This window comes from Pinus tabuliformis, chromosome 3_2 (genome assembly GCF_031772625.1).
Source record: "Pinus tabuliformis cultivar Carrire ecotype Pingquan chromosome 3_2, CPIR1, whole genome shotgun sequence".
NCBI classification, from domain to species: Eukaryota; Viridiplantae; Streptophyta; class Pinopsida; order Pinales; family Pinaceae; genus Pinus; species Pinus tabuliformis.
Window position 1 is genome coordinate 764,040,274 of NC_142302.1, and position 21,354 is coordinate 764,061,627.

General features: G+C 39.1%; 1 protein-coding gene across 1 annotated transcript in view; it reads right to left on the reverse strand.

Annotated features, from left to right (window-relative positions):
• Positions 1 to 20,636, reverse strand: part of LOC149182871 (uncharacterized) — an 81,335-nt gene extending 60,699 nt beyond the window's left edge. The window contains exon 1 of the mRNA XM_089416972.1: positions 20,350 to 20,636. Within this exon, the coding sequence (XP_089273098.1) occupies positions 20,350 to 20,545 (196 nt within the window). The 5' untranslated portion in view covers positions 20,546 to 20,636. The remainder of the gene's footprint in view (positions 1 to 20,349) is intronic.
• Positions 20,637 to 21,354: the final 718 nt, after the last annotated feature.

Below are 21,354 nucleotides of genomic sequence, written 5' to 3' on the forward strand. Positions count from 1 at the left end.
TCTTCTGCAATTCGGCTTGCAATATGACTTGCCTTATCACTTGTTTTAGGCCTCCTTGGATGACTGCAATAATTCGGCTTCTGCTGCAACAAATGGTACCCTATCTTCTTTGCACCTATGAGTAGCTTTAGCCCAAAACAAACTTCAAATTTTCGGATTCTTCTTCTAGAGTTTTTCTTTTCCTTCGCTGGCTTTTAGGTCACCTTTTCTTCCTTTGATCGAACTTGTTATTGCTTGGAATGAATATCTCCTTGAGTGAGGCGGAGTCCTCCTTTTTATAGTCTTCTTGTGGTCCCATAATAGGCCGACATGTCCTTCTAGGTAGGTCGACATGTCTAGCTCTTCTAAAGATCGACTTGAAGCTTGCATCTTGGCTTGGTCTTGGAGGGTCATTTGACTCTATTTGACTCAAATAAAAATTTCTTTTACAATATGTAACATGTCCCAAATAGGTCATTCATACATGATAATAACTTAATGACTTGTAGACTCAATGACAAGCCCTAGAAGCTCACAATGGGAGCTTGACCTAAAAATAAATTTCCTTGAACATGAAACTCATGCCTCAAGAACAACAATAATAAATTTATTTTTCTCATTACATCAATTATATAAAATCATGATTACATGTGTCGTTATGAAGACCGAACCTAGTTACATATTTCAACAGTGTGAGTTGGCACCACAAAAACTATTTGTGGTCAAAGTACCCAAGTAGTGGGTTTTGCACCAAAAAGTTGTGGGCGCAAAACTGGGAGTTATTTTAATGATTGGAACCTTATAACATGTGTGGCGCCCTTAATGGAGTAAGGGGCTACTAAGGCAACCAAGGGAGGCATTCTCAAGTGGGCTTGTGACAAGAAGACAAGTCGGTTGGCTTGTAGAAGTGCCCTAGAAAGGGCTAGTCGTTGCATCCCTTAAAAACATATAAATAAAGAAAAGTGAGACTTCATTTGGCACATCACAATTGCAAATATCATAAGGTGAAGGACAGATAAGGGAGCCACAACCTAGAGGAGTTTTGCCAAGAGAAGAAAGGACAAAATCTGAAGTATCTTTTCTGCGTTTGGGAGGCCGAGATGGGAAGAAGTTAGGCCGAAGTGTTTGAGGAAAAATCTAGGCAGGTTTTTTGTGCATGTTTAGGGCGTTCTTTCCATATTCAAGCCACAGGTTGCTCTGTGTTATTGCAGGTGGACAAATCACCTTTTTGGGAGAGTTGAGAGGCATAGAAGGTGGCTAAAACTTGGTCGTAATCACATATAACAACAACACAGGTGTAGGAGCCTTGAAGTGGAGGAATTGCGCAGTTGTATAGGGGGTTTTGGGGCAGAGTATTAGCATTGACGTGGACTGTCTGAAGCCCTAACCAGAGCCAAAAAAAAACTCAAAGTACAGTGCACAAGCCAAGGAGATTTCAAGGGCAGAAATCATCATCCAAACAGAGGTATGTTGTGTCCTTCCAAGATTGATGTTTGTTATGTGATGGTCCAGATTGGGACAGATTTGGTGGCAACTTAAGAATAGATTGGAGGATTGTTAGTAGTTGTCATATTATGCCCTAAAGTACAACATTTGTGAAGGACTACATGTCTATAAGGAGGGCATAAATATTGGAGCCTAAGGTGCTTAACTTTGAAGGACTAAAGGGCAGCCAAGAGGGCTAGTGAATCAGCCCTAGTTCACTGTGTTGAGAAGGACATTTTTAGTGGAAAGTGGGCAGCCTCCATTGCCTTAAGATCTGTCAACAATGAGTAGCAGTGTGACAGAAGTGGGCAGCATAATAGAAGACCCTAAGTGTTGTAGACCTTGAAGGACAAAGGAGCAGCTAGAGGGCAGAGTTGTTTGGGCCTATGTTCAGTGACCTAAAGGAGTTGTGTTGACTGATAGAGGCAGATTGAGGAGCTGCAAAAAGGGAAAGCAAAGGACTGCCAAAAGTGTTCAAGGTACGTGGAATGAAAGGAGCTGAGGAGCGCTCTACATCAGCAAGTAGGTCAACTGTACTTTGTTCAGGGCAGAGTGGTTATCATAGTTGTTGTTGATACCTAGCCCTAGTTATCTTGTATCAAGGGCCATTATCCCTGGTGCAAGAGCCCTAAACTGTTGTATTAAAGATTGCTAATATAACGAAGTTGGGCTAAAAAATTGTGCCTTGTGTACGAGTTGATTCATTGTTATTGTTTTCCACTATGCAAAGTAGTATTGTTGTGGCATTTAAGTGTGTTTGTGTTTGAGATTTTAAGACCGAAACCAAATTCTTGAGTGCCATGGAAATTCAACACAAGTTTCCTCTCACAGGGCTTGGGTTCCAACCAGTGACTTTCACTTGATCTCACGCTTTCATCTGATTGACCAAGATCGGAATTCGTTCCAAATTGGCCACTCCATCAGAGCTAGGTCTGATATATTCAAAATTTTCCAGGACATCCTTGGCATCTGGATCTGGAACTACTTTTTTTCTCACTGGTTCTTCAGTAAGTCACTAATTGGCGAATTTTCAATATCTATCAAACCACTTGTCTATGTATCCTAGTGTCTAATTTCAATGCTTTTAGAGTTCGCCATGAGACTGATGCAAGCGCTAGCATCCTCAATGCCACATCCATTGAATTTCTCACTAGTCTGCTTCAAAGACTCCCAAGCCCTAGTATTTATTAGTTGGCCCCCTAGATGGTGATAACTCTTCTTCTATTCAAGAGTGCAACACTCAATGGAACTAAAACAAAGATGTGATTCTAATGAATGTCATTCTGTAGTGATCTAGGGCTTCTTAAGTAGCTAGGGTTTTGATCATTCTTTCCTGTTAGTAGTATTGTAGACATGCAGATAAAATTTCCAATAAACAATGTTATTCAATAAACCATTTGATACAAACTGTAACTGAATCATTCAACCATTAAACAACTTGATACAACCCAATTTCAACAATCCAGCCCAATTCAATTCTTATTTCAACCGAATGATATTTAATAATTCAAATGTACCCTATCTCTTATCAGATTAAGCTAAACTCCTTGGCTAGATATAGATCTGAACCTTTATTATAGGGTTGTACGAGAGTCTGAGAGTCCAAATAAGCTCAGGAATGCAATCGAACCCTTATCTACTTCAGTACTCCTTCAAAAATCAGTCCTGCATCTGCAGCGTTAACCCCGAAAAACTTGAAACTGTTTCTAATATTCATTTATGCTCAGTAAATGCTCGGACTGTTGTTCATGCTCAGTTCAATGACCTCAGAGCGACTTCGTCCACACTTTGACCACAAAAGATTAATGGGAAGCTAACATTAACCCCAGAGATGCTCTGCCCTATCTCAATTTAGTTTCTCTTTACCACAGGAAGGTTGTGCAAGGGTTTGATCACATGGGACTTCGATATGAACTGGATAATTAGCCTCAGTCTTGAAAGCTTCGCTCTGTCTTAGAAAGAATCTGCTTAGCTTGACAAATTCGCTTTGCCCAGAACTAGCCTTAGAGACAACTCAAATTTCCTTGGAAACTCAATGGAAAATTCAAATGGTTACAGGAAGGCTGCCAAAGGATCCGTCCAAGATAACCTTGCATAAATTCGGCCTCACAGATACGTAAAAAATGACATTCAACCTTAGATGAGGCTTTGGCCTTCTCAGATGACTCACTCGCAAGTATTGAGGTTAAGGAAAATCACTATTAATCGTTGCCACTTTGCATTTTCTAACATGAAGTTGGTCACGGACCTAAGTCTGAGTTTCGGTCTATTTTGGGGAGGGACAATCCAGCTCCTCCTATGGTAGACTCCTTACTTCAACACAGTCACAATCATTCTCGAACAACCCTATCCGAGCCACAGAAAAGCACCCTTCCAAAACCCTTGGATCATTGCAGACAAGATATAGGCCTCAGACAACCTCCATGGAATGTTCTTACTCGCCCCAATCAGATGAGATACGTCTCAAGGTGTTATGTTGCAATGGATAACCCACCAAATTCTCCTTTGCCAAAAACCAAATGAAGAAACTACCTCCGAAAATTACGTCAAACAGTTTAAGAGAAATACAAAGATTAGTTAGGGTAGGATCACCACCACCAAAACTAATTAAGAGAAGTGGGAGTCTTAAAACCCTTAGAGCCTCAACTCACAAAACAAAGATATATAACCAATCAATGATGATCAAATGATTTCATCTCTCTTATTTATAGATTCCTTACTGGGGCTCTTCTCTTTATTTTAGTGAGGGGTTACAAGCTAAGTCACATGACACGAGGACACGAGACACGGAGGACAAGTAAATATGAGTATTTGACATGAGACACAGGGACCCCGGAAACAGGAGACGAGGGACACATTATATATATATATATATATATAGATAATGAAATATAGTGCCTGATCTATATAGATATGAATCTTGATGGTATATACATTATTTACTATTTAGTAATTGACTAGTTTGTTTATTAATTTAATATATAAGTGATGTTCACAGTTTAATGTTCATTGTTCATGTTATAACTTTTGTTATTAACTTCAAATAGGTTCGATCATGTTCAAACTTTACATAAGGTAGTTTATAAATTATAAATTTATGTGTGTTCAAACTTCACTGTTGTTAAAATTGGCAACTAGGGCAAAACTTCAGTCATCTTATTCATGGCTGATAATATGTTCATTAGATTCCTCTCGTCAAGAGGTGTAGGATTGATATAAAGATCATCCGATTCCGATAAGTATTCATGGAGATATGAGTTTATTTTGATTATAGAATTATTATCAAGCTGACCTACAACTCATGTAGGCTCAGAAGCCCAACAGTGGCATCTATTCAAACACCAACGTTGTGTATAAATATAGGAGGACTTTTCCTCATTTGGACTCACTCATCTCATCACATCTCTCTCTCTTTCCTGCGCAGAAAAGAGTCTCTTCTCTACTGCGCAAAAAAGGGTCTCTCCCTCACACATGTGAAGCCAGAAGCTACTGAAACTGAAGCTGCAACTGCAGAAGTGAAGTTTGACCTGCGTGGACTAGAAGATCTCCTCATCTGAACTGCGTTGTAGGTTCATCTGAACCTCCTCTGAAAGCCGCAACTTTTGGTGGTGGAATCAAGTCAATCCGACGGACGGTTTGCAAGATATCGACTGCCCTAGTTTGAAGGAAGCTACTGAAACTGAAGCTGCAACTGCAGAAGTGAAGTTTGACCTGCATGGACTAGAAGATCTCCTCATCTGAACTGCGTTGTAGGTTCATCTGAACCTCCTCTGAAAGCCGCAACTTTTGGTGGTGGAATCAAGCCGATCCGACGATCAGTTTGTGAGATATCGTCTGCCCTAGTTTTGATGATGAAGCCGCTAATGCTGATGCTGCTGATCTAGGGTTTGCTACTACTGATATAAATTAGATTTATTGTACTATTTCTCTCTGCTGAATTATTGAAGATAAAAGAAGATTTGATCAAAGGGTTTCCCCACACATTGTGGGGTTTGTCTTGGCTAGCCGCCACATCTTGTGTCTCTTGTCTTGGCTTGCTTTCTGTCGATCTTTTAATGTTCTATCTGCACTTTACTTTATGTACATGTGATTGCTAATCTGTGGAATATAATAAGAAAAAGAAGTAAACTGTCATAAGCATAGATCATACCATAACTTAACATGGTATCGAAGCTGAGGTGAAGACAAAGCCCGAGCAAGAGCAAGAGCAATCACCGAAGAGAAGATTGGCAAGGCTATCCTAAAAGAACGATGGGGTCCTCAACACTATTTCTTTCCAAAGACAAGCTTCGTGAGAAAGCTGACTATCACGAATGGAAGATGTCTATCGATCTAACCCTTGCGGATCAAGGAGTGTTGGATCATGTTAGAGGCAATATTATTGAGCCTCCATCAAATGCTGCCAGGAACAAATGGAAGAACATAGAAGTTAAAGTGAAGAAGATCAGCCAGGACTCTATCGACAAGCACTTGGTGGCCTACATCTCTGAACTGGACACCTCCAAGGAAATCTACAATAGATTGGTGAGTTTATTTAAAGTAAATGATGAAAATCAAGTTTTGTTTCTTAGAAATAAGCTGAAGGAAATTCATAAGGGTAAAGATGATAGTATGCAAGCATACTTCTTAAGAATCCCCTATCTATTGGGGAAGCTATTACTGAAAGGGAAATGGCACTCACGACTCTTGGAGGATTACCATCCGAATGGTACGTGTTCAGGGCTACTCTTCTGAACAATAGTGTAATTCCTGGTTTCGAGGAATTAATGGCTAGATGCATTCAAGAAGAAACAAGGGAAGAAGAGCAAGAAATGCCCATGCCTAAAGGTCCTCCTGCTACCTTTTCTTCTCATGCTAAGAAAAGAAATAATTCCGGGACTAAATCAAAAGGAAAGGCTGGATCTAAGGGTGGAAGAACATGACGATGTTACATCTGCGATAAAGCAGGTCACTATGCAAGGGAGTGCCCTGATAAAAAGGACTCACACCGGGACGATGATCAAAATCCCTCTGATGGCAATCAAAGGAATGACAAATTCAATAGCAAAGGTAAGAGGAGAGCTGGGAATCGAGGAAGAGGACAACCATTCAAGAAGGCTAGAAATTCCAGGATGTATTAAATGCACCTGACCTCAAAAAGAACCTAGTGTCCATCTCGGCAATGGAAGACAAAGGCTACAAGGTAACCTTCAGCGATGGCAAGGTACGTATATGGAAAAATAATGTTAAAGATGCCTTTACTCTTGGGTTTAGTGTTGATTCATTATATCAGGTCGATGGAAGTCCGCTAGGTGTCATGTCTTATGACACATCTCTTCAGTCTGAACTTTGGCATCGGAGGTTTGCCCCCCTTCATTACAAAGCTATACTCGGTGTAAGACAAATGGTGACAAGGATGCCCGAATTCCGAGTAAAGAAAGAAGGTGTATGTCCAGGATGTGCCGAAGGAAAGCTCAAAAGGGGACCATTCCCTCAAGCAAAAGCAAGACCTCCGATATATTATAGTTGGTTCACTCAGGCATATCTGAGGCTGGCATTAAGAGGGAGACTACTACACCACATACTCCTGAGCAGAATGGTGTGGCGGGAAGGAAGAACCGTACGATTGTGGAAGCTGTCCGAGCCATGCTACATGATCAAAGACTTCCGAAGTTTCTATGGGCTGAAACTACAAACACCGCCATATATGTACAAAATCGATGCCCTCATCAAGCATTGGGTTCCAAGACTCCTAAAGAAATGTTCACTGGTAAGAAACCTGATGTTTCTCCTTTTTTTTTTGGAAGCCCTGTATATTTTCATGTGCCGAAAGAGAAAAGAAATAAATTGGGTGCATCTGGAAAGAAAGGAATTTTCGTGGGCTATGGTGAAAATACTAAAGGCTATAGAATCTATGTAGCCGGTCAAAGGGAAGTCGTGATTAGTCATGATGTCACCTTTGACGAAGATATGGCTCTCAGCAAGGTGGACAATCTTCCGACTTTGAGGAGCTCTCAAGAAGCCGACACCAAGGAACCGAAAGAAAAGGATGATGAATCAATGCCTGATGTAGAAGAACCCATGGATCCGATTGATCCTCATCCACATGAGCCTTCCTCTTCTAGGAAGAGGCCTTCATGGCTTAGGGGGGATACTTGATGATGCTAAAGGACATGCTACACCCCGAGGAACCTTCTGTGAAAGTAAGAAACCTAACAGGTATCAGGGATACCTGACCATCATGAGCACGATCATAAAAAATGAGCCTCCATCATTCTCAGATGTCGTCAAGCATCAAGTATGGAAGGATGCTATGACCAAAGAATATGAGTCTATTATGGAGAATGATGTCTGGGAAGTAGTTCCCAGACCCCAGGACAAGACAATTGTCACTTCTAAATGGCTTTACAAGATAAAGCATGCAGAAAATGAAAGTATGGAAAAGTATAAGGCTCGTTTTGTTGCTCGTGGTTTCTCCCAGAAGGAAGGTATAGACTATGATGTGATATTTGCACCTGTTTCCAGATATACGACCATCCGCTTGATCATAGCCCTTGTGGCTTCACAAGGATGGAACCTACATCAGATGGATGTCAAGACCGCGTTCTTGCACAATTCGATCAAAGAAGACGTTTATGTGGAGCAACCCAAAGGATTTGAGATTTATGATCGAAAATCTCATGTATGCAGGTTGAAGAAGATTCTCTATGGGCTGAAGCAAGCACCCCGAGCATGGTATGAGACAATGTTGCACACATCGCGATCGGGATTTAATCGGCGCTGGGAAAAAAGCGGAAAAAATCGTTAAAATCGGGAAAAAATCGGAAAAAAGCGGGAAAAAATCGTTTGGCACAAAAATATTCATTTTTTTTCAATTTTTTTAATATCTAAACCATCTACAACATAAAATAAATACATTGACACATAAATATGATAAAAAAACTAATATATAAGATGTTTAATATCATTTCTAGCGCTAAAATCACACATAACATTGAATCATGTCCTGAATAGTAAGTCCTGAGTCCCAAGTCCAACTCAGCCTCAAAATATCAACAAAAAATATGATAATGTATCTCATCATGTCATAATGTCATATACAATAAAATGAAAGTCTAATCCTATTGATTTCCTCTGCCCCTCTTGCGAGAAAATGGCACAACTTTCTCTTTCCCTCTAGATGTAGAAGCTGGTGCCTGTGGTGGTGGAAATGGCAGTGGAGTCTGACGTGCTCTAGAAGCTGAAGAACTAGTAGTAGCAGCTACAGGAGGCTGAGGTGGACGGAGACCACATCCTCTACTGGTGGTAGTGGTAGCCCGGGTAGCCCGGGTAGGCAGTGTCACCTCCTCCTCCTGCTCCTCCAACTCCTCCTCCTCCTGCTCCTGCTCCTCCTCCTCCTCCTCCTCCTCCTCCTCCCCCTCATCCTGCACTAACCAATCCTCAGTGGGATCCATGAGAGGCCTCTCGGTCTCAACCCTCCATTCAGCAGTGGTGTCAATCCCATCCAATGAGATGGCTTCCGTATCAGGTGTCTTCTCTAGTTGTTTCACCCACAATCGAAGATTGTAGTAGACATAGACCATGTCATTAAGTCTATGGGACTCCAACCTGTACAAAGTTCATGAAATAATAAATTAATAATTAATAATTAATATTATAAAAAAAATATTGTTTAAAACTTTAATGAATTCAAAAATTTATTTGGAAATTTGCAATATTTTAAATGTTTAAGTGTTAACCTATTGCGCTTCTTGTTGTGTATTTTTTCAAATACACTCCAATTGCGCTCACATCCCGAGGAGCTGCATGTTTGGCTGAGGATGCGTACGGCAAGATTTTGCAAAAGGGGTACTCTGCCACCATACATCTTCCACCATGCGTCTACAACAAAATTACAAATAAAATTTTAAATAAACATAAGAAAAAAATGGAATTTGAAGAAACAATGAAATTTGAAACAAAGTTACAAAGTACATACTACAAACTAAAAAATACCTGGCATTTTAACCGTCCTATCAATGACAGCCATCTCAAAGCCAAATGTGCCACCTGACAACTTATATTGCTCAATTTGTCTAGAGATCTCCATACGTTCTTCTGGAGATCTCACCATCTTCTGGACACAGGTTAATAATCCTTCCACGACCTCAACATCAAAATTAAACCCACATGCATAAGAAAATGCAGGGTTCAGGAAAAGCCCAGCAGCATGAATGGGACGATGGAGTGTGTTGTTCCATCGCTCATCAATGACGTTCCATAGAAGGAGTTGTCTCTGGAACCCATCATCTCCCTTGTCATCATAGTAGGACCGAATGGCTTCTTTGGCCCTGTCCATGGCTTCATACAAATAGCCCATTGCGGGCTTCTCACCATCAACCAACCGAAGAAAAAATCTAGGAGGGAGCTACTTGATGAAGCTAGGATGACCTCCATTGATCTGGGATCAATGATACTGGTCTGGGACTAGTGGTAGGAGTTGTACCATACTATGACACTGACTTCGGGTCGGTTGAGACTGGTCTGGGACCAGTGGTACATACTCTGAGACTGACTTCGTGTCAGTGCAGTACTGGTCTGGGACCAGTGAGAGTGGTACATACTATGACGCTGACTTCGGGTCGGTTGAGACTGGTCTAGGACCAATGGTACACTCTCTGAGATTGCGATACTGGTCTGGGACCAGTGGTAGGAGTGGTACTTACTATAACGCTGGCTTCGGGTCGGTTGAGACTGGTTTGGGACCAGTGGTATGCACTCTGAGACTGACTTTGAGTCAGTGGAGGATGATACTGGTCTGGGACCAGTGGAGTTGTACTCACTATGACGCTGACTTCAGGTTGGTTGAGACTGGTCTGCGACCAGTGGTACATACTCTGAGACTGACTTTGAGTCAGTATGATACATCCTCGATCATTTCTTCTTCTTCATAATTCGGACAAAAACAGAGCAGAACAAAACAATGCAAGAGCAGAGCCGTACAGATCAATACAGGGCAGAACAAGACAAAGCAGAACAGGCAGAATAGAGCAGAGCAAGGCAAGGGTCAGGCTGTACAGGGTAGTGCATTTGATGGATGAATAGTAACGACCGATAGACAGATTGCAGATGAAGTTCTCCCTAGTTGAGAGGGAGTGTTAAAATTGGCAACTAGGGCAAAACTTCATGTGGGTCATCTTATTCATGGCTGATAATATGTTCATTAGATTCCTCTCATCGAGAGGTGTAGGATTGATATAAAGATCATCCGATTCCGATAAGTATTCATGGAGATATGAATTTATTTTGATTATGGAATTATTATCAAGCTGACCTACAACTCATGTAGGCTCAGAAGCCCAACAGTCACATCTATTCAAACACCAACGTTGTGTATAAATATAGGAGGAATTTTCCTCATTTGGACTCACTCGTCTCATCACATCTCTCTCTCTATCTACGGCGCAAAAAAGAGTCTCTTCTCTACTGCGCAGAAAAGGGTCTCTCCCTCACACACGTGAAGCCGGAAGCTGCTGAAACTGACATTGAAACTGCATGAGTGAAGTTTGACCTGCGTGGACTAGAAGATCTCCTCATCTAAACTACATTGTAGGTTCATCTGAACCTCTTCTGAAAGCCGCAACTTTTGGTGGTGGAATCAAGTCAATTCGACGGACAATTTGCAAGATATCGACTGCCCTAGTTTGAAGGAAGCTAGTGAAATTGAAGCTGCAACTACAGAAGTGAAGTTTGACCTGCGTGGACTAAAAGATCTCCTCATCTGAACTGCGTTGTAGGTTCATCTGAACCTCCTCTGAAAGCCGCAACTTTTGGTGGTGGAATCAAGCCGATCCGACAGTCAGTTTGTGAGATATCGTCTGCCCTAGTTTTGATGATGAAGCCGCTAATGCTGATGCTGCTGATCTAGGGTTTGCTACTGCTGATATAAATCAGATTTATTGTACTATTTCTCTCTGCTGAATTATTGAAGATAAAAGAAGATTTGATCAAAGGATTTCCCCACACATTTTGGGGTTTGTCCCTGGCTAGCCGCCACATCTTGTGTCTCTTGTCTTGGCTTGTTTTCTGTCAATCGTTTAATGTTCTATCTACACTTTACTTTATGTACATGTGATTGCTAAACTGTGGAATATAATAAGAAAAAGAAGTAAACTGTCATAAGCATAGAACATACCATAACTTAACAACTGTTGACCAGAGTGTTAATCGAGCTTTCCCTCCCTTTAGAGCTCGAAGGTGTAGTGATTAGTGAGCACATGATGGGGAGCTGGGCTTTTTATTTCAACAAACGATCAATACATGGTCACTAGTGTATAATAAAGTTAAGTTCCACAGGCTATAACACAACTTACAAGAAATTTAAGTGCTCCAAACTCCCAACAAAGCATGTGAACGCTCATCTCCTACATCTCCAGGTCCAGGTTGATGTGAAGTTGTGAATTGTGCTCTCAATGTGAGTTGTGAGCATTGAGCTCGAATTTGATGGAATTCCTCACACTGCGCAACAAATTTGATTTCGGCAGTGAACAAACTCGACTTCGACAACAAACCATGACGAAGAAAACCAAAAATAAACCATGTTGTAGGTTTTAAATGTCACTTTTCATGGGACAAGTGTCCTAAGAGCCAAAAACGTTAGGGCACGTTTTCGCCACGTCCAAAACACATGTCTCGATTGGAGGACATGAAGAAAAACGTTTTTGACACGTTTTAGGGCACGTGAAATACGGGACACGAGACCCTGAGGGACGTGTCCTGTGACTTAGGTTACAAGTTTAGCCCCAATTCTGACTTCCTTCTCGATTTTTGCCTCAGCTGCCCCAAATTTACCCAATGTTGCCCGAAAACATTGGATAATGGGTTCCCCCTTCATCATTGACTATAGCCTATGGGGTTGGATAGGCTACTCTGTCCTACCCTAGGCACTTAATCAATAGGGAACATTAGACCGACTTGAACAAATGGTTAATGGCCATTTTATTGACAATTCTTTCTTGACCATTTTGAAAACAAATGCTTGATGGACAATATGATGGATTTCCTATGAATTATTGTGAAGCCTCAAGTTCCAAAATCCAAAAGGACAAAACTTGATGCTTCCTACAAAGCCATAATCATATCCATGAATGGCTTTTAACTCTAGGGTGGTCTTGTAGATACAACATGGCCTAGCTTTCAAAATTATAGAGATCCCCTTTACCCTTCAAGCCTCTCCCAAAAAGCTACAAGATAAAGTGGTTCAAAAAATGGAGAAGAAAATAGGGAATTGGATCAAAAGGCAATATCTTTGCCTACCAAACTCCAATCTACAACAAAGTAATGGATGCCACTCATGTTTATCATTCCTTTTGCTAGGTCCCCTCTCTAAGTGCTAACTAGAGAAAAGCTAAAACCCTCATCAATTTATATTTGGCTAACTCTGATGAAGACAAAATTTCACAAAATAAATTGGAATCAATGGTCTTTCTAGGGATTGGGAGAATTGAGGATAGTAAACACACATACCCAAGCTCTAGCCCTATGTTCAAAAAAGATCATTATTATTATAGTTGATGGCAATGAAGCCTGGAAGGTAGGAACTACACAGTAGTGAGAGATACATTAGGGAAAATTTCTTCGAGAAATCTTAATTTGAAAACTCTTTTCACCACTCCTACTCATGTGGAAATCAAAGGCAACTTTGTGTCCAAGTGTTCTTGGAACAGATGGAAGGTTGTTAAACCCAAATTCAAATTTGAAGAGGGGCCCCTCAAATTAGGCATGTCTTTCAATTATCATACGATCTAGTGGCCCAAAATGTTGCATTACAATAGTATTATCATATGATTTGGTGGCCTCCTATGTTGCATTGTAATGATAAACCTATGGAAGAAATGGCACAATTTGTTGCCAAGCACCTGTACAAGCAAGGCATTCAAAAAAAAGATGTGTTTGACCCAAAGACTAGGGATTGGAGGTCATGGCTAGCTTTGAAGGAGGAATTCGAGCTCAACATATATGATAGATTGATCTTGAGGAGAGCTAAGAGAGACTTGTTCCTAATAATCTCCTCATCAAAAATGGTGCTTTAAGCATTTGTTTCCTACAGGGGTGATTAGCGCTAGAACCATTGTAAAACATTTAAGTAATATATGCCTATTATGGTTATAGATGCCTCTAGCCTAAGCCCATCCTTGACATGAGGCTCAATAAGCTATGAAGGCTCAATTCCAAGCAGAAAAATTGGTTGTTTCAACTGTAAGCAATTTACAAGCCTTTCATTGAGATCAAAAAGGGTATCTTTGCATGGTCTCTCACCCTAGGAGGTTTGGCCCTAGGAGATAGCAATCTTCTAAAACCTAGAACCAACACTGACCAAGGGTTAAACTATACCAAAATCAAAATCAGTTGAGGGTTGACCAAACCAACCAATGAATCGGTTTCTAAACTAGTTTATTAAGAAATACCCAAAATACGTATACACACACACATGTTGATCAAGGGACGACCAAACCAAAACAAGGACTAGCCAACAAATAAGTTTCTAAACTAGTGTACAAAAAAATACATAAAATATGAATACACACACACACACATATATATATCAAAACCATTAGGTACCATTTATGAATATACATGGGGTATTATTATATAGCATAACTTGGGATTTGGGACAAGTGGGGCACTATTTTTTAAATTTTTTTGGGAAAGGCATAATAAGATTGTATCATTCGAACCAAATTGTGAATAGGTCAATTTGATTCACACAATGATCTAGGTCCCCGAGTGAACCAGTCAAACCAACCAATTCCACTCCTAGTCAAACTAATTTTTAAAACACTGGGCCATAGACTACAGTACTTGGGAGTAACTTGAGAAGTGCCTGATTTGTGCATGAAAAGAGACAATGAAACATCCCTTTTTGTTCTATGGTTTTGCTAAATCAGCCTAGAATTGGGTTTTTAGGTTCTATAGTCAATTACTTTTTTCACATCTTACCTAGAACATGTTGAGAAATCTAGGGCATCAAGATAAGGTGATTTCTCTATTAATGATAGTTGCTTGTGAATTATTTTTACTTCAATAGATTAGGATCTTCCTTTAGTTACATTATTATAGTGTTCTTCTTCATCAAACAGCGACCAAAGCATAAACAATAAAGAGACGAGACACAAATTGTAGGCTATCAGCCACGGCCAAAAACCTCTCCCACTTGAGAGGAAAACCCAAATGAATTCTTCTTCTTATACAGACTTCAATTGACAAATACCAAGACCAAGACCCTTGACCTAGTTGCCTCTCCAAGACCAAGTCACAAACCTTCCTTGATGAGATCCTTCTTGAATCAAACTTATTGCTCTTTCCTCCTCCTTTGGTCAACACAAGTCAAACTGTCTGCACTTCTGAAATTTCAGTGTTTTTCCACAAATCTGCAGTCTGTACTTCTGCAGTTTCACACGTGTGAGGAGTGAGAACGAACTTGGAGATGCCTTCCTTCCTTCACTATTCTTGAGGACTCTTCTAGGTGAATTCGGCTAGTAGTGGAGCTGATGAGGAGACCCTTTTGGTGACCTTTTTCTTGGACTGATATACTACTACAAAAACCCTAGTTTTCTGCCACACATGTGAAGATATTAGCCCAAATACAATGCCAAACAACTCGATCTTCCTTTGCTTCTTCCCGTTGGTTATAGGGTTGCTTTCCTTGCGAACTTCGCACTTCTTTTCTCACTTCAGACCTTGACCGAAATTCTTACTTCTGAAATGAGGCGGAGCTACCTATTTATAGTGGTTGCCCATTAAAATAAGGCAACATGAGTTCTATGTGAGTCGACATGTCCTTTGATGTAGATCCTTTACTCCATCTTGAAGTCGAGTTGATGGAGGCGTTGGTGCTTGGTCTTGGAGAGCCTTTTTATTCTTTTAATGACTTGCACAAATTTGTAACATGCCCAAGAAGGGTCCTTCATATATGACATTGAACTTCTATGTGAGCTGACATGTCCTTTGATGTAGATCCTTTACTCCCTAAGTTGCACGAAACGGGGAAATGGGTACGAGTTTCCGAAACGGGAAGCGATACGAAACACGACCTCCCCAAATTTTGGAAACGGGGAAACGCGAATATATATATATATTATATATATATATATATATATTGAAAATATTTAAATATATATATATATATGTGCAATCATAAAGCATAAATGATACATTATAATTTATTACACTTAAACATTAAGATTTAATTTACATCACATTTACTCATGAATAATCACATAATGAAAATAAAAATATCGGAATATCCAAAAGCAACCTTTATTATATATCCAAATCTCAAAATCAGCCTTTATTTATATTAATATATGAGGCTGCAAGTACAATAAAGACTATAAGGTTGCAAGAGAGAGATCCAAATCAGGATTTTCTGCATCCACATCCCATTCTTTAGAAGGACCACTGTTGTATTGGGAGTCTCCTCCTACATAGTCGAACGACCTTAGTGCTCTTGATTAAATACACATTTCATACCCTAGTACCCTACATGATCTTGATTATTAGGAGTTTCCCCTGCATAGAGGGCTTGGTTCTCTTGATTAAATACAAGTTCCATACCCTAGTACATGATAAAATCCAATGGAAACATTGCAATCCCTCCAATCCTGAAATCCTGAAAAACAAATAAGTCTGCTGGATTTTGAGTGAGATCTAAAATTCTACGTTCTCCATATGAAATCCAATGAGGGCGAAACCACTCTCAAACATCTTGAGTCATTTCATGGTAATGTTAAAAATTTAAGTAAAAGGATGAAAATGAAAAATAAAGGAGAATATCACTTTTACTTTAAGAATTTAACATTAACATGAACTGCATATTCCTCAAACTTCCTGATGAACTGCATATCAACACTAGGGCAAAAATTCACTTTTATAACTTTAGACATGCATCTAGAAGCAACAAGAAGTCACTACCATACCCTAAAAGTAAATTAAAAAAAAATAAAATAATAAAAAAATAAAATAAAAAACACAAGTTAATGAGGAAACGTGGGTCGTACGGCCTTGAAACGCATTTCTGGCCGTACTGGCCACGTTTTCGTTTCGGGAAACGTGGCAGTACGGCCGGAAACGCGTTTCACGGCCGTACAAACGCATTTCCGCGTTTCATACCTGTTTCCGTACGGAAACGGACCTCTATACCACGTTTCCTGCAACATAGTTTACTCCATCTTGAAGCCGACTTGATGGAGGTGTTTGAGCTTGGTCTTGGAGGGCCTTTTTATTCTTTTAATGACATACAAATTTGTAACATGCCCAAGAAGGGTCCTTCATATATGACATTGACTCAATTTCACTTTATGACCAATCCTAAGGGCTCACAATGGGAGCCTTACCTAAAAATAAAATTCCTTGCTCGTGAAACCTAAGAGATAAGCATTACAATAATAATTTTATTTTTCTTCTTTGCATCAATTACATAAAATCACAATTACACATGTCATTATGAAGACCAAACCTAGTTACGCTTTCAACATAACACTCCCCTCCTTAGGGACAAACTTTCGTGGATGACTAAGTTTCAAGCCACATCACAGTTAATTAGAACTGAAGTTCATTCATAAATGAAGCACTAAATGTTTAGAAAAAATTATTATGATAGAAGACTTGCCGAGGATGATGGCACACAAATATGCAAAAGTTTGAACTTGTAAATTAGAGTTCAATAAAAAAAGAATTGAGATGGAAATAGCGTATTTGAAACAACTGCTATGATGTGAGGTGGTAATGTGAGGTGGTGCACCTTGCACAATGAGCAAGGAGACATTTACAAACTCCTATTCCTAGTATGCTCGATGTGGCGAGCCTACTAATCTTCCATAGCACTATGTTAGTCATGTAGTCTTAGAGCATCAAGAGAGGCACCACAATAGGCATCCTCCACCTATTCCTCCAAATGATAAGTTTCCAACATTAACTCTTGTTATCTATAAAGTTGAGAAGCCTCCAAACCCAAGTACAACAATGATGAGTGGGAGCCCATCATCATTAACTAGAGTCAATGGTTGGAGTGTGGGACTAGCCCCCAAAGACAAAGATGACCCTCCACCACACACAAGCATGATCTCTAGTTCTTTCAATATAGGTCGACTAGCCTTTATTTTTGTTTATGACACCTATTGTTCGCCATATGTTAGTGTTTATTCAAAGTATTAGTTTTGTATTTATCTTCCTAGATCTCTAGGAAGCTAGGCACTTTTGGGCTCTATGTTCATCGTAGTTGCTCTATGCAACCCAATTTCTTTTTTCATAAAATGTATTATGCATACTTTGATCATATTAATAGATAAAGAAAGCATTTTATTCATAATAAAATTTGAATAAAAAAAGGGATGATTTGCTCACCAATGCTACCAATGCTACCTTTTGACAAACAGAATTATAGGACATGCATTATTGAAAAATAAATACCAAGAAGCACTCTCAAGACAACTTATGCTTGGGCTTGTTATTGAGCCAAGCTAACTTATAACCTAGCCCCAAGTCTGACTCTTTGTCATCGAGTAAAACTTACCAACAATAATTTATACCTATAGGTCACTTGCAGCTTACTCGCTACCTAGGGAATCCAACCCATAAGCCAATGAAAAAACTTGTCAACACCACATATAAATTCTAAAAAGGAAAAGAAAAACACTCAATTTTCGATGATTTTTGTTGTCAAAAATCAGTTGCACTGAACACTACAACCTAACAAGCTGAGAAACATTTAGCATACAAATTAGTCATAGGGTTCAAAGATTCAGACAAAAGTATGTTTGTAAACCCAAAAGGCAAGTTTAAATTAAACTTTGTTTCAAGTCCAACAACATCTTGGTTTTTGAAAATGATGTAGTAGTTGCAACATTTATCAAGCTACTTTATGTAGTGTTTTGCTTTATTATTGCAATTTAAGTGTCCATCATTTTCTTAGCAGATGAGAGGCACACTCTCACGGACATAAGTTCAGGTGGAGGTGGCAGACTAGGTTCCAAATGCAAGGCATAATAGAGGCCACTACAATCAGTATATGTACATTATAAACATCTACTAGCATTTAAAATTTCTCTTGGTAGAGTACTTGTTGATAGGAGTGAAATCAAGGAGGACATCTTCCCGAAATTGAATCAGATGCAGAGGCACATGATATCAATGGATCAAAGTCTCGGGCATCTCAAGAAGAACATGGGCATTTATCCTAATCCTAGTTGCTCCCCAGGCAGCAGCAAGGAGCCCATTCCAGTCAAAGCCACCAATTCAGTTAAATTTGTTTGAATGTCTTTCTGTTACTCTGTCTTCAACACTTTTATGTTTTAGTTCTGTAGTTTTCTATTTAAAAATGACCCTGGAGGCTCAGCAGCTAGTCATAGTATTTTAATTTTTAGAACTTTGATCAATACTCTCTCTTTTGCGATTTTAAAACAACTGAAGTTCTGCATCTGGTCTTGTTTTGCCCAATGGCAGACCAGAACCGTTGTCAAAAGACATGAATGCACACCTATGATTTAAAGGAATGCTAAAATTTACTTTACCAAAAAAAAATGTCCAACAATTTCTTATCACCAACATACATACATTTTAAACCCTGATCTATTAAGTATTGAGAGGGGGAATCAGAAGGAAACCAAGGCACAGATTTCTCAATGCTTAAAAGATCGAAGTTAAGATGGATCTATCCGGGTTTATGTTATTCTATATTTTTTTTATTTTTATGGGCAAATTTTTTTACATTTGCATTATATACCTCAACTCTTCTTTCATTTTAGTTTATTAGTGTTTACATTATATTGTATTTTCATTCATATTGGACTGTATAATGCACATAGCTTCTCTTAGCACAACTATTTAAGTGCTTATTTTGAAAAGCATATAGTATTTGCTCTTCTTTCTGTTTAATTTAATAGCGTTACATTACATTATCATCCATATTGTAACATTCTCATCCCTATCGAGCCATATAATGCACCTTGTTTCTCTCAGTGCAACACTAATGTTTATTTGAGAAGCACTGAGATGCAACCATTTAAATGTTTATTTTAAAGGCATGAAATAGATGCAGCAATTTATATATTATTGTGTTTGCTTATTACAGTTTAAGTGTCTCTAGTTTTCTTATTAGAATTCGAGTGTTTCCTAAAAGAGACCCTTCACACGATATATATATATATATAGTTATATATTTATATTACCATTGAAAAAATTAATACAAACTCAAGCGACCTACATAACCAAATAGGATGCTGGACACAACCCAAAAAGCCCATAGGAAGAAATGGCATGCAAAGTATGTACAACAAAAGCAACAAAAGCCATAGAAAACGAAAATCACTTCCTCCTCGATTGGCCACCCATTAGAATACATACAAAAATATTTGCGATTCGAATTCCCTCTTATCCCTCGAAAAGTAAAATAAACTAAGAAATTTTATAACTGTGATGTTCAACCACAGAAACAAGGTCTTGAAAAGTAAACATGCATCCTTTCACAAATCTCCGATTGAATTGTATAACTGAGATTTTCAACCACAGAAACAAGATCTTGAAAAACAAACTTACATCCTTTAACAAATCTCCGATTAAATTCAATATTCGATTTTGATAATATGCGAAGAGGTACTGATGACCATGACTGTCTTAAATTGATTACTAATTACGGATAATGAATTTCAATACTAATTAAATTCTATTATTTTACCTTAATAATATGCGAAGAGGTACTGATGACCATGACTGTCTTAAATTGATTACTAATTACGGATAATGAATTTCAATACTAATTAAATTCTATTATTTTACCTCTGCAAGCTCGAGGCAGTGTTAATTAAATTAAAGAAAGCAAAAACGCTCGAAAGTCTATATATGTTTGCTACTAAATCTCAATATAATTACCTGTATCTGCACTCGCTCGCGTGGCTATCAGTCTTTTTCTGTTACAAACCCTTATCGTATTTGCAGGGCTTGCGGTGATTAGAAAACCCCTCAATGGATTTCGAGCGGTGCACCGCCCATTTTGAATGAGCGACGAGACACGAGAATTGGATGCCGAAAATGAGACTGGATTGAGTTTGATAAGGGCAGAATTCATTGTTAGTGGCGCACAGGGGAGCAGAGTTCAGGGGATCGACGATACCGGTTGAGGTGAACTGAAGGATTGGGGAATGGAATATGGGAACAACGGGAAAGATATTTGTGAATTGAATTATTTATTTTCTATTGCACACATAATAATTGTTTTGTAATGGTGTGGAGAGGCGACGACAAGGATGTCAAAGAAATATGTAAATGATTCTTTATATTTGTCTTTAGTGAGATGAAATAGTATTTGGCAAATGTAAAAAGGAGTTGTTTCAGGTTGATTTTTTGGATTTTCTAGTATTGGAATTCGGTAGAAAAAATTGAGGTGAAATTTTGATCTGTGTTATTTAAACTAGTTGTTTTTTTTTTTTTTTTTTTTTAACACTAGGACAATCGGTAACTGGTGAGAGTTATCCTGGGCAGGCCCAGGATCAAATCCAACTGGCTGCCACTATAAACCTAGGCTAGGTGCAACAACCTGCAAGCCACACATAGCAATTAACTTATGCCTCAACAAGAGCCGAGACGTCCACTCTGGGGTCGCCTACTCTTCTAGCCAAGACACAACAGGCCATGTACTCAACGAGATTTGAACCTCCGTCTCGTGGGTTTCACCCAACGAAACTTACCGTTAAACCCCATATCACTGTACTTAAACTAGTTTTTTTTTACTATATATGGATTCTGCACCGTGGAAAACTTCTAGGGCACTTCGATTTCACAGGATTACCCATCAAGCGGGTGATTTCAATAAATTCGTGCCAGATTTTAGAGAAATTAGACCAGAAAAACCTACCGTAAAAGCTTCCAAAAAGTCGC